Below are 13004 nucleotides of genomic sequence, written 5' to 3'. Positions count from 1 at the left end.
GTCACTTAGGATCTGTCTACACAGGGATTACAAACTTGTTTTTGGCCCGGGTCAGCTGACTCAGGCTCTGGGGCTGAAAAATTGCTTAAAAGTGGAGAGGAATTGCTGAAAGTGGCTCTCCTGCAAGGGTAGCGGGTCTGAAAGCTTGGGTTCCAGCCTGAGCCTGAATGTCTACACAGCAATTTTTAGCCCCTCGGCTCAACCCCTCTGAGACTGAGTCAGCTGACCCAGGCCAACTGCGGCTGTGCCTCAGGTCTTTTAACACTGTGTAGACATACCCTTAGATCACCCGGGACACTGAGTGCAGTTAGAGCAGGAAGGAGTTAAGTAGCTTGATTGGGTTTGGAAGGGTAGAATGAATCACTTACATCTGTAGAGAGCCTGATGAGCTAAGGATGTAATTAGCTCACCAACTGGAGAACCCAGGGGAAAAAACAAGCTGTATAAAAGGCTGACCAGGGAGCAGAGGTGGGCCTCCATCTAGCTGCTGTTGCACTGTGTTGCACTGAAAATAAAGGAAGAAACAATCATACACATATTTTTACATGTTACTTCAGTGAACTCTGTGTGCTGTATGATTTACCAGGAGTGCTTATCAGCCTGGGTTTGGAGGTGCTGGCGGGGATGTCTGTTCACCGTGTGGTGTGGGTTATTGATATCCTGCTGTTTCTATGTGGATTGTTGATTGTTTGGGTTGTATGAGGTTGTCCCATATGATATGTCTTCTACTTTCACTTCTCCAATATAGGGTAAAATTCTTCTAAACACAGAGAACCTACATAAAGCACTCATATCACCCCTTTTACAGAGAGCCAGTCTATCCCTCGTGGGAAGAGAAGCTAATATATGCTTAACTATCTAGCTCCAATTTCCCCAGAGCCCACAGAGAGGGCATAAAAGAGGTGTGGCTGCTCCGTCAGCCACTAAACTGGAATAGAATCCATAGAGAGTCTGTGATGCAGCCCTGTCACCTGTGGATATCGTACTCCTCCACAAGCCACAATGAGATTTTACAATCAATTTCTGAAATGCAACCTTATATGCCAAATGTATGCACTTTGAAAGATTAATCTGCAAAGTGTTCCTTGGTTTATTCACTGAAATAGTTTTCTTAAGCCAAAATTAGTGTCTGTGATACAGTGTTCTCATACAGTACCTCAGCAGCATACACTGTACAGCACATTCAAGTAGGTGACAGTACATACAAGCAAATATATGTTTTATGCAGTACAGAACAACAACATATGTTTCTCTTCATAGTGATATTAAATAAAATTTTCCAATAAATTGATTCAACCTGGCAACAGTGGCCCATAACAGCAGCGAACCATCTGAAGAGTAACAGCTGGTTCCTTTGTGGAAGATTACTTTTCATAATTTCTCTCTTATGAACAACATCGGGAAAAATCATCCTGGTGCAATTTACTGTATCCTGTAAATTATTTCACTAGATTTTATCACTGTTCAGTTCAATTCATATTTTTTCCATTGCAGTTCTATCATTCCTACTTTTTGGAACTGGTGTTTTCTGTGTTTTTTTTCCCCTGTGAAAGAGTTGCAGTATCTGAGACCTGTTAGTGAGTGATATCTTGATAAGTATAGAAACTCCTGTGTAGAGAACCTGCATGAGGCCTATATATCAATAAATCCTTAAAATAAGGCTTAAGTGGAACTTAAGCGATAAACAGGCCTTGTACTCATCATGAATTTCTGACACAACTAACTATTTGAAGATTTTACCATTGCTCTGTACATTGTTTGCAAGGTTCTTAACAGTTGACCAAATCTTATCTGTGTTGTCACAGTGTGGATAGCAACTTCCAGCAATTTCTCCCCCCTTTTAAGCATGTATATTCCAACGTGTGATTTATTAGAACCACTATTGTGCATTTTAGTAAGGTTTAATTAATATTTTCAATTTATTTTATGTTCTGTTGTGAATGTTTATAACTTTGTGCAGAATTTAAAGGTATTTTATTTGTTCTTTAGTCTATTGAGAACTGCTCAAAGGAGAGAAAAATGAACTTTCCTTCTTAGGATCTCAAAGTGCTTGCAATAAACCTGGAAGCACTTTGTAAAAGTCAATATATATGGAACCGTATTGGTGAATTTCATCTACAGTGCTAGAAGGTTTTTAGATCTATGCCCATTTTGCAGCTGAGTTTATCTGATGTATGTTGATATTAGGGAACTCTAATCAATTATAAAGAACATGTGTATAACCTTTCCTGAGAAGTAGTTGTTAAAGTATCACTCGTTAAACTTTCTCTTTCCTTAGAATTGTTTTCTGTACATAGTAGAACAAAGGCTATAATAATTGCCCAGTTTTATTTGGAATAATTTTGTCAGCAATATCCAGAAGAAAATCATGAGTTTGTTGTTATACCTGAATGATGCTTCATGAACCTCCAGTTAAACTTTCTCTAATTTATTCTCTCTCGCTCTCTTTTCATTTCAGCAAAACCATTTGAAAATGGACAATATCTGGACATCTATGGAATTACAAGAGACCAGGCTGGGGAATATGAATGCAGTGCAGAAAATGATGCCTCAGTCCCAGATGTGAAAAAAGTAAAAGTCACAGTAAACTGTAAGTCCTGTTACTTTTTAATCGCTAAATCCAGTGGAGAGGAAAAAAGAGCTGAGAAGAAAACAGCCCAGTGTAGTATAGTGGGAACAAGCTGCTGAAATAATAGCCCTTTTCTATTACAGTAGCGAAACATCCTGGACACTCATGGTCTGAGTTAGTTCCACAAAAGGGAGACGTGGAATAAAGGCTGAAATGTCTGTGTCCTCCAATGCTTCTGCAAAATGGAGGATGGTAATGGTTGACATTTCACATTTCTTGCTTTTGTGGACATAAGTCAGACTCTTGGGTGGTGATATTTTTTCACGCTGGAGACTGAACTGTGTAATTCTCATTATTACTAATGGGACTGGAATCCCTGTATTTGTACATTGAAGGCTATCTTCTTTTCTCAGAGTTCTTTTGCCACAGTGTTCTGTGGTTTAATTTTGTGCAGTTGTACAGTAATGTAGAAAGAAGAGATCATTTAGTCTGGTCTATCTCAGTGGAAGTATATTAAATAGCAGGTCTTACTATGATATAACCCCAGTACAAATACATGAGAAGCTCTGCTAGAATGCAATTATTTCATTAACATCTTAGTAGAGATGTCTGATATCAGTGGAAGTGCGTAAGACTGGCTGTTAGATTACTTTATAGGCTATCAAGTCTGTCCTTACATGGGCTTTTTTGTCAATGCTTTGCTACTCTACAGTTTAAGTCAACATAAGTTATGTTGCTCAAGGATGTGACTTAGCCACCCCCTTGAGCAACATAACTTATGCTGATTTAAGCGCCAGTGTGGACAGCACTATGTCAGAGGGAGAGCTTTTCCTGCCGACATATCTACTGCTACTTGTGGGGGCTGGAGTAATTAAGCCAACAGGAGAGCTCTCTCCTGTCAGCTTAGAGCAGTTACACTACTCTTTTGATTTGAAATATTACACTAATTATATGCTAGTAAAACTACGTAACTTTAAGGGGAGGAAATGAGAATAAATTCTTAAGGGTGAAACTACAAGGGAAATTTTAGGTAGGCTAAATGCAATTACTCAGATTGTAATTTGGCCAGATCACTAGGATTAACACGTCTCTTCTCTTGAAAATTGCCTTGGGATCTTAAATAATTACAAGTTGCAAGGACTTTGGTTTGTGCCTCCTTCAAAAGTTAGTGTCTCTAAGCGCAGTGCTTTTAGCACCATGCTATGAAATTAGTTCTGTAACGATTCAGAGAGAGGAGTATGGCTGGCAGAATTGCTTGCACTACTAAATGCATTACTTGGGTTTTCCTTGGAGATATCCTATCAGAACAGTGACCAAGCCTGACCTTGTTTACTTTATGAAATGGTATGGCTGCAGGCCACTATGTGCTGGGATGTAGTAGATCAATGCAGTTGCCTTTTACCTGTAGAGGCTTAGTTGATTGTTTTATTCTTATCATTACAGGCAAGATTCTGCCTCACTTAATCACATGGATTAGTACTTACAATGATCTCAGAGAGTAAGGGAAGCAGAATCAGCACCCTAGTAGCTTTTTTTACATGTCCCTAAATCACCAGAGGGTTTGGCACAATTGACCATAATTGGCAATCTCTCTGCCTCGGAGAGGTCCAGGGTTGAAATACATAGAAACTCTGCAGATCAGGTTTACATTGGTAAAACTATAATATGAGCAGAACTGCTTCAGTAAACTAACACTGAGTCTGTACTTTGATTTTCCTGTGTCCCTTGTTTCCATGAACATTTTGATGAATGCACCCCAAATTTTGGAAAGTGAAAATAATTGTTTTAAAAATCTAAAATTAGTGTTAGTTTTATGGATAACTATAATAGTTTTATACAACATGTAAGTGTACAGCATTGTTATTCTTCAATGTTTTGTTATAATATAGTGTATTACAGTACAACTGCAAATCCTTACAAAATTGGTCCTTTATCATTACAGTAGTCTAATTGGCTTCACATCAATAAAGGTTTGTAGAGTGGGGCCCTTATTTTGTGGAGTAACTTTCATGCAACTGTGTCCCAGAATGTTTTACAGAGTTAAGTGAGCACCAAAGTGTATACTCAGCAGGTGCACTGCCCTACATGCCATGTACCCAAGGGGACATTTTCTGCTGGTTAAGAGGCATCTCCAGCCCCAAGACCCCTCATGCCTATGCAGCAGTCACTGTTAGTCACATTCACACTTTCTCCTTGTTAATAGTACCTGGCAGCATTGTAGCGGTGCCCCCTCAGCCATCCTCGCTGGCAGCTTCAGGCTGGCATTTTTGCCAAATAAACTTTGATTCCTCAAAGCTCTCCTCTTTCTTCCACCTCCTCTTCAAGAGCCGCTCAGGTAAAGGTAGAATTTTGCATGTAGAGGGAAGGAGGGAGCTGAGGTACAGAAGAGGGAACTGGCGAGGCTGAAAGAGTTGTTTTAGTGAGGTGCTCAATAATAAATACTTTAATCCCTGTACACTGTTATTCTGTCATGGAGCTCAGTGACACAAATGCCTCCAGTTTGACTTTGCAACTTGATGGGGGTTATAGCCTTATTAAGTACATCATTCCTTATACCAAGAGCACTAATAGCTTCTCCAGTCTAATTCTTAGTCACATATACAGTTCTGTTAATAATTAATATTTCAAATATTACTTTACACTTTAGCTACTTTTAAATATAAATATATAAAAATATAAATGTAATTTTTATTTACGGCTACATACTAATTATGTCTAGGATTAAATGCTGGCAATTTTTATTTCTGTATGAACCTTTTTTTGCTAGAGAAAAATGAAATAAAACATCTGGAACAATCAAGTATCTGTCCTAATTTTTCCAGAAAGCAGCCAAATTGATTTTCTCCTGTTTCAAGTAATTTAGAAGAAAATTAATGTGAGCGCTGAGAACCTGCAGTATGTGCCAAACTTCAGTTGGGATATTTACATAACCAGGAGCAAAGATTTTAGGGCTAGATCCTAACCTCCGTGCTCAGTTTTATACAAGTGGTCTCTGTAGAAGTTTGGCAGTTAAGTTGACTCAAGCTGCGGAGCATCACTAGAGTCACTTCACGGCTGTTGTTTCAGCCTTCCCAGTGCAGTTCCATCCACAGTACCTGTGTGCACCCAAAGAGGATTTTGACCTGTGGGTCTACTAGGCATGCCTCTGTCGTTCCTCCAAACAGCCTTTTACTTCAAGGCAGCCCTCTGACATCACTAAAGGCACATATTCTGAAGGCAAATCTTGAACATGGGACTTGAAAGAGAGACAGCAAATTCATTCTTAGCCCCCTTCCACAGCTAGATAATAGGATTTGGGGGACCTTCCAGTAAAAGAGTCTTTGAACCCCTGAGTGCAAATTACATTGTGAACCTATCTTCCCTGGTTCTAAGACAGTCTTTCTAGTCTCCTCACAGGAATCAGAATCTCTCCGTCTCCTGTGGCCCGGTTCCTATCTGTCTCCCCCTTTCCCTCTGAACCACTGAGCCACATCTGTCTCCCTTACCTCAGGACTCCCCATGTCTTCCTTTCCTAGCATCCTATTATTTCTCCTTTCTTCTCCTATTGTCTGGCCCCCTTTCTGGGTTAGACGAGAAAGAAGGTGATCTTCAGAGCTACCTGGCCTCTTGTGATTCTCTAGGATGAAGAAATGGAAAGTGCAGGGGAACCTTTTTGCTATCCCTCCTGCTATTGTTGAACTGGATAAGATGGGGACAGGGTATGAGGGAAACGTCTGGCTCCCCAGGTTGAGGGAGGGTATTCTTCAGTCTGGAACTCTCTCCCTGCTGAGCTATCCCAGGAATTAAAAATTAATCTTTAATTAAAGATTATGTCATCTGATGAAACTTCTAGGAATAAGTCGAACCCAAATTGGTAGCCCTAATTCAAGACCAAGACTGCCGATGTACGGGACACAGTGTACGACTAATCTATTCACTCATGTTTTTTGTCTGAGTGTGTGGGATGTTTGTGTACGTGGGAGCTTTGGTTTGGGAGGGTATATGGCTAATTTGAGAAGGGACTCTGTAGTTTAATTTTGCTAATGAAGTTTTGTCCGGTTTTTTACGCATGCTTCCAGTGAGGTGTGAGTGTGTGTTCTGATTTATTTTGTCTGTGTTTTTTAATGTGATGGAAGGACCCTGCGGTACAAAGCTATCTTGCAGTTACAGAACGTTAGCTTCAGCAGCTGGCATGCCAGTTGGACCTTGTCCCTCTTCTTTAGACAGTGTTTGCTTATGTAAGCGGGGTCTGGATGAGCTCGTCCCTGACATCTAGTAATGAACTGGGGGAAAAGACTTCAGGAGCAGACTGTATTTGCATGGACACACCTAGTCTGCCAAGGTGTTCAGCAGACAGAACTGCATTGCTAAAGTGATCAATTTTGGCCGATGTTGTGTTACAATTCACGTTGGTAATGAATACAGGGGTAATGAAATGTTGTTATCCTGATTGTATGACTAAAGGGCAGCAGAACTGTACTTAGCATGCTCTGATTGAGGGGTTCACCCTACTGAACCTCACGTGCTAAGCAGCAGGATGGGAGGCCAAATCACAGTGAAAATGACAGAGGATGGGGACAGGTGTTCCTACCTGATGCTCTGGAATGTGCCTAAAGAATCCTAGACAGTATTTGATCCTCCCCTTTCCAGTGTTTAAAGACATGGCTCATTGGACTCAATAGAGACTCCTTGTTCCTGTTCAGTGATTAATGGAGCTGAAATCAGTGAGGAGCAGGTCCAGAGGTCTGTGGCATCAGTGTTTCAATGAAAGACTAAGGCAGTAGCAGAGAGGTTCAAATCACTAAGAGCTGTGCTAAGTGCTGGAACCTCAGAACGCAAGGTCAGCGAAGTAGCAGCAGTGGTAATGACAGTGGCACAGCTGAGTGGTGGCAGAGAAAGCAGCAGAGGTTGCAGCGAGCCGCCAGTGGCAGCAGCAGCAACATACAGCAGCAAGTGGCAGCAGAGATAGCAGCAGCAGTGAATCATAGAATATCAGGGTTGGAAGGGACCGCAGGAGGTCATTTAGTCCAACCCCCTGCTCAAAGCAGGACCAATCCCCAACTAAATCATCCCAGCCAGGCCTTTGTCAACCCTGGCCTTAAAAACCTCCAAGGAAGGAGATTCTACCACCTCCCTAGGTAACCCTTTCCAGTGCTTCATCACCCTCCTAGTGAAAAAGTTTTTCCTAACATCCAACCTAAACCTCCCACACTGCAACTTGAGACCATTGCTCCTTGTTCTGTGATCTGCCACCACTGAGAACAGTCTAGATCCATCCTCTTTGAAACCCTCTTTCCGGTAGTTGAAAGCAGCTATCAAATCCCCCCTCATTCTTCTCTTCTGCAGACTAAACAATCCCAGTTCCCTCAGCCTCTCCTCATAAGTCATGTGCTCCAGCCCCCAATCATTTTTGTTGCCCTCCACTGGACTCTTTCCAATTTTTCCACATCCTTCTTGTAGTGTGGGGCCCAAAACTGGACACAGTACTCCAGATGAGGCCTCACCAATGCCGAATAGGGGGGAATGATCATGTCCCTTGATCTGCTGGCAATGCTCCTACTTATACAGCCCAAAGTGCCGTTAGCCTTCTTGGCAACAAGGGCACACTGTTGACTCATATCCAGCTTCTCGTCCACTGTAACTCCTAGGTCCTTTTCTGCAGAACTGCTGCCCAGAATTCGGTCCCTAGTCTTTAGCAGTGCATGGGAGTCTTCTGCCCTAAGTGCAGGACTCTGCACTTGTCTTTGTTGAACCTCATCAGATTTCTTTTGGCCCAAGCCTCTAATTTGTCTAGGTCCCTCTGTATCCTATCCCTACCTTCCAGAGTATCTACCACTCCTCCCAGTTGAGTTCATCTGCAAACTTGCTGAGGGTTCAGTCCACGCCATCCTCCAGATCATTAATGAAGATATTGAACAAAACTGGCTCCAGGCCCAACCCTTGGGGAACTCCGCTTGATACCGGCTGTGAACTAGACATGGAGCTATTGATCACTATCTGTTGAGCCTGATGATCTAGCCAGCTTTTTATCCACCTTACAGTCCATTTATCCAGCCCATACTTCTTTAACTTGCTGGCAAGAATACTGTGGGAGACCATATCAAAAGCTTTGCTAAAGTCAAGGAGTAACACGTCCACTGCTTTCCCCTCATCCACAGAGCCAGTTATCTCATCATAGAAGTCAATTAAGTTAGTCAGGGATGACTTGCCCTTGGTGAATCTATGCTGACTGTTCCTGATCACTTTCCTCTCCTCAAAGTGCTTCAATAGTTTCCAATAGCAGAGGCAGCAGCAGCAGTGGAGGCATTGCTCAATGTGCCCCTCCCTTTTTGGGGTGCGAAGTGAGCCCATGTGAACACACCAATGAACTGTGGGTCTTTGCTAACCCAGGACAAGCAACCTTGAGTGGGGTGCTGCAGAAAAGGAGAGTGTTGTGTTAAAGGGACTTTGCTAGTCAGAAACTGAGACAAAGGACACTGCCCAACATACTCTGGGGTGGTTGTTTTCGTATGGTTACATTCTTTTGAATCGTGATTGTGTTTTCTGAAATCAGTGGTTTTCTCAAGATGTGCTTGCGAGGGGCACTCACCCAGATTCCTGGAAGAGCACCCCAGAATGTAACCCTTCTGCCACATGGAGACAGCAACAACAAGGGCTGGGTTCAATATCTATGGATTTCTCTTAACAGTACAAACAGAATTGTCTGGAGCCCACACCCAGTGAGCTCAGAAAACTAATCAACATCCCTAGGCGCCTCTAAGAGGCAATACTTCCCCCTTGTAAGAACTGAGGCCTGGTCTAATCTAAAAACATAAGCCATGTTAAGTCGATCTAATAATGTTTGCATGTACACTACCGAGTCCTTTCTGCCTACCTAAGTGCCCTATAAAGTTGACTTCTGTACTCCACCTCTGTGAGAGGCATAGCACTTGCTTCAACATCCACGGGTCAACATGGGGATAATGTAGACATGTTGTGTAATTTTAATGAATTGGCCTCCAGGAGGTGTCCCACAGTACTCCACTGTGACCTCTCTGGAGAGTATTTCAAATCTATTGCATGTCAGTCAGATACACGGGAAACAGCCCATCCCCTGTTAAAGCCCTGGAAACTTTTGAATTTTCATTTCCTGTTTGATCAGCGCGGAGAGCTCACCAGCACAGCTGATCATGGAGACTCAAGGCCACAAACACGCTCCAGCATGGAGTACGCAGGAGGTGGTGGTTCTTATTGCTGTGTGGGGAGAAGAGTTTGTGCAGGCAGAGCTCCATTCCTGCAGAAGAAATGCTGATATGTATTCCAAGATTGCATGGGGCATAGATGGCTACACCAGAAGACAAACATACCAGAAGACAAGAGAGGCAAACAGTTGTTCTGGTTCTGCCCCACAGAAATGCTACTTTTATGAGGAGCTGCATCCGATTCTCAGTAGCAACCCTACCACTACTCCAGAATGCTCCGTCGATACCTCCCAGAAGCCCTGGGCGACCTCAGGCAACAACAAGGAGGACATTGTTGACGAGGAGGAGGAGGAGGAGAATGTGAGTCAGGCAAGCAAAGGATTCATTCTCCCCGACAGCCAAGAACTGTTTTTAACCCGGAGTCCATCCCTTCACAGGACCAGGTGGTGGTGGAGCATAATGCCGGGGAAGGCACCTCTGGTGAGTACACATTTCCAATCAAACAATAAGGATTACATGTTGTTATTTTTTATGTTTAATCTGAACAAAAAAGTAGATGTTGTGAGTATTGGTGGCCACTCAGCTACGCAGAGGGTGCTCTCCAAAAAAGATTGTTTATGTGCATGGGAATGGCCCGGGAATCCTCCATGGAGATCTTTAGGAAGCTTTCATGGAGGTACTCTGCAATCCTTTGCAGAAGGTTTCTGGGAAGGGCTGCCTTATTTCATCCTCTACAGTAGGACACTTTCCCACGCTACTCCAGTATTAACTCTGCTGGCATCATTGCAGTACGCAGAATTGTAGCATAAAGACCAGGTCTGTACCCAGATGTTTACAGCATCTGCTCCCTTGCCACCTCTGTTACCCTCAGGAGAGTGATATCGCATAGGGTCACCTAGGGGAAACTGGGGGAAGTTTTCAATGCTAACTCTTAAACCACCAACAAGTAATCCGCCCCCGGTTTGGTTAAATCTGGGTCACACAACCACACTTTCCCAAACATGCTGTGGTTGTGGTTGTGGTTGGAAGGGATCACTGTGTATTGCAAGCAGCATTTAAAGAAGGGGGGGGCAAGTAGCTTCCTTTTTGTCTTCCTCGCCCCCTTTGCCCCCCCCCTTCCCCATAGCCTGGTGCTGCTTTTGTGACAAAACAAACTATTTGGAGAGCTTTACACTGGTGCCTGTCCTCAAGCACCATCCAGGTTGCTAGGGGAAAGGGGGCTTTTCTCAAGTTACAGCTTGTGAGCCCAAGGATGTCTTCACAAAAGCAGCAGCACAAGACCTCTTGCCCATGCCCCGTGGCCTCACTCACCATGGCTGGAGCAGCAAACCAACTCTTGCAATAGCCAGTGGTTGTCATTATGTTGTGGCTTGCAGTGAAGTGTATTGAGGGGTGGTTTTTTTTATTTAAAAAAATTAACCTTGCACCAGAAACAGTGTATGCACTGTCAATGCTACCCTTGTGCTTTGCATTCCTTACAGCTGAAACCTTGTCCATTGGCGCATCCTTCACACCGGGACAGTGACTTTCCCAGATTAGAAGGCGGGGAAAAAAGACTCAGGAGGACATGCTCAATGAGTTAATGTGCGCCTCCGAGAGTGACAAGACGGCGCTCAGAACATGGCCTGCACAAGGACAGTGGACAGGAAGGACAGGAGAGCATGCCATGCAGGAAGAGATGCTGTGGATTATGAAGGAACAATCAGACATGTTGAGGCGTCTGGTTGAGATTCAAGAAAGGCAGCTGGATGCTAGAGTCCCTCTGCAGTCTATGCTGAACCTGCAGCCATCATCGCCCAGTTCTACAACTTCCTTCCCCAAGCATCCTATGAAGCAGCGGGTGAGGGGGGAAGATGTGGGGATGGGAGTTTGGTATCCCTTGTACTCAACACGAGGGGAGGGTACAAGGACCAGAAGGTGCCCATTCCCATACCTTTGATTGTTATTGCAGTGCATCTGTAAGCAAACTTTCCTTGTTTCTCCCTCCATGGTGTTATCAGCCCTTTTGCCCCAGATTATCTTCCTTTTTTTTTTTTGCTGTTTCTGCATAATAAAATAGATTGAGGAGATTGAGGAGAAAAGGATCTTTATTCATTGAGGAGAAAATACTCTTTATTCATTCAACACACAGTGGTTGGTGGGGTTGGAGTTTACAGGGGAGAAATACAATGGAGGGGTTAGTTTGGTAAGGAACAACACAGATAAGTGTCACATTACTGTGGGTCATTGCTGAAACTGGTTTTCAAAGCCTCACAGGGACGCAGAACCCCTCAATGTACTCTTTTTATTGCCCTGGTGTCTGGCTGCTCAAAATTGGCTGCCTGGCAATCTGCCTCAACCCCCGCACCCCAGCGGAAACTTTTCTCCCTTTGTTTCAAAGAAATTCTGGAGCATACAGCAGGCAGCAATAACAGTGGGGATATTGCTTTCACTGAGGTCAAACCTAGTAAGCAAACAACGCCAGTGACCTTTTAAATGTCTAAAGGCACATTCCACCACCATTCTGCACTTGTTCAGCCTATGGTTGGACCGATCCTTACTGCTGTACAGGCTGCTAGTGTATGGCTTCATGAGCCATGAGAGCAAGGGGTAGGCTGGGTCTCCCAGGATCACGATTGGCATTTCGACATCACCAATGGTTATTTTGCAGTCTGGAAAGAAAGTCCCTGCTTGCAACTTTCTGAAGAGTCCTTTGTTCCTAAAGATGCCTGTGTCATTACACCTTTCCTGATCATCCCATGTTGATGTCAGTGAAACGGCCCCTGTGAGCCATCAGAGCTTGCAACACCATAGACTTTGGGCTTATATACTCTTTGGCAAGGTGGTCTGGTGCCAAGATAGGGATATGTGTTCCGTCTATCGCCCTACCACAGTTAGGGAACCCTACCTCAGCAAAACCATCCACTATGTCCTCACGTTGCCCAGAGTCACTGCCCTTCTTAGAAGAAGTCTGTTAGTGGCCCTGCAAACTTGGATCACAACAGATCCCACAGTAGATTTACCCACTCCAAACTGATGCCCCACTGACCGGTAGCAGTCTGGCGTTGCAAGCTTCCACAGAGCTATCACCACTTTCCACTGTCAAAGCAGCTCTCATTTTAGTATTGCTGTGCTTCAGGGCTGGGGAAAGCTCTTCACACAGTTCCTGGAAAGTGGCCTTATGCATTCGAAAGTTCTGCAGCCACTGCTCGTCATCCATAGCTGCATAACAATACGGTCCCACCAGTCGGTGCTTGTTTCCTGGGCCCAGAAACAGCGCTCAACAATGTCAAAGT

General features: G+C 43.8%; 1 protein-coding gene across 2 annotated transcripts in view; it reads left to right on the top strand.

The window, feature by feature from the left end:
- NEGR1 (neuronal growth regulator 1) overlaps positions 1–13004 on the top strand; it is a 570461-nt gene that overhangs the window by 380724 nt on the left and 176733 nt on the right. For both annotated transcript variants that reach the window (XM_045027839.1, XM_045027838.1), the window contains exon 4: positions 2459–2590. In XM_045027839.1, coding sequence (XP_044883774.1) covers positions 2459–2590 — 132 coding nt within the window. The remainder of the gene's footprint in view (positions 1–2458; positions 2591–13004) is intronic.

The sequence above is a fragment of the Mauremys mutica genome, chromosome 8, assembly GCF_020497125.1.
Source record: "Mauremys mutica isolate MM-2020 ecotype Southern chromosome 8, ASM2049712v1, whole genome shotgun sequence".
Classification (NCBI taxonomy): domain Eukaryota; kingdom Metazoa; phylum Chordata; order Testudines; family Geoemydidae; genus Mauremys; species Mauremys mutica.
The sequence above is the reverse complement of the archived record's forward strand: the minus strand, read 5'-3'. Positions and strand labels throughout refer to the sequence as shown.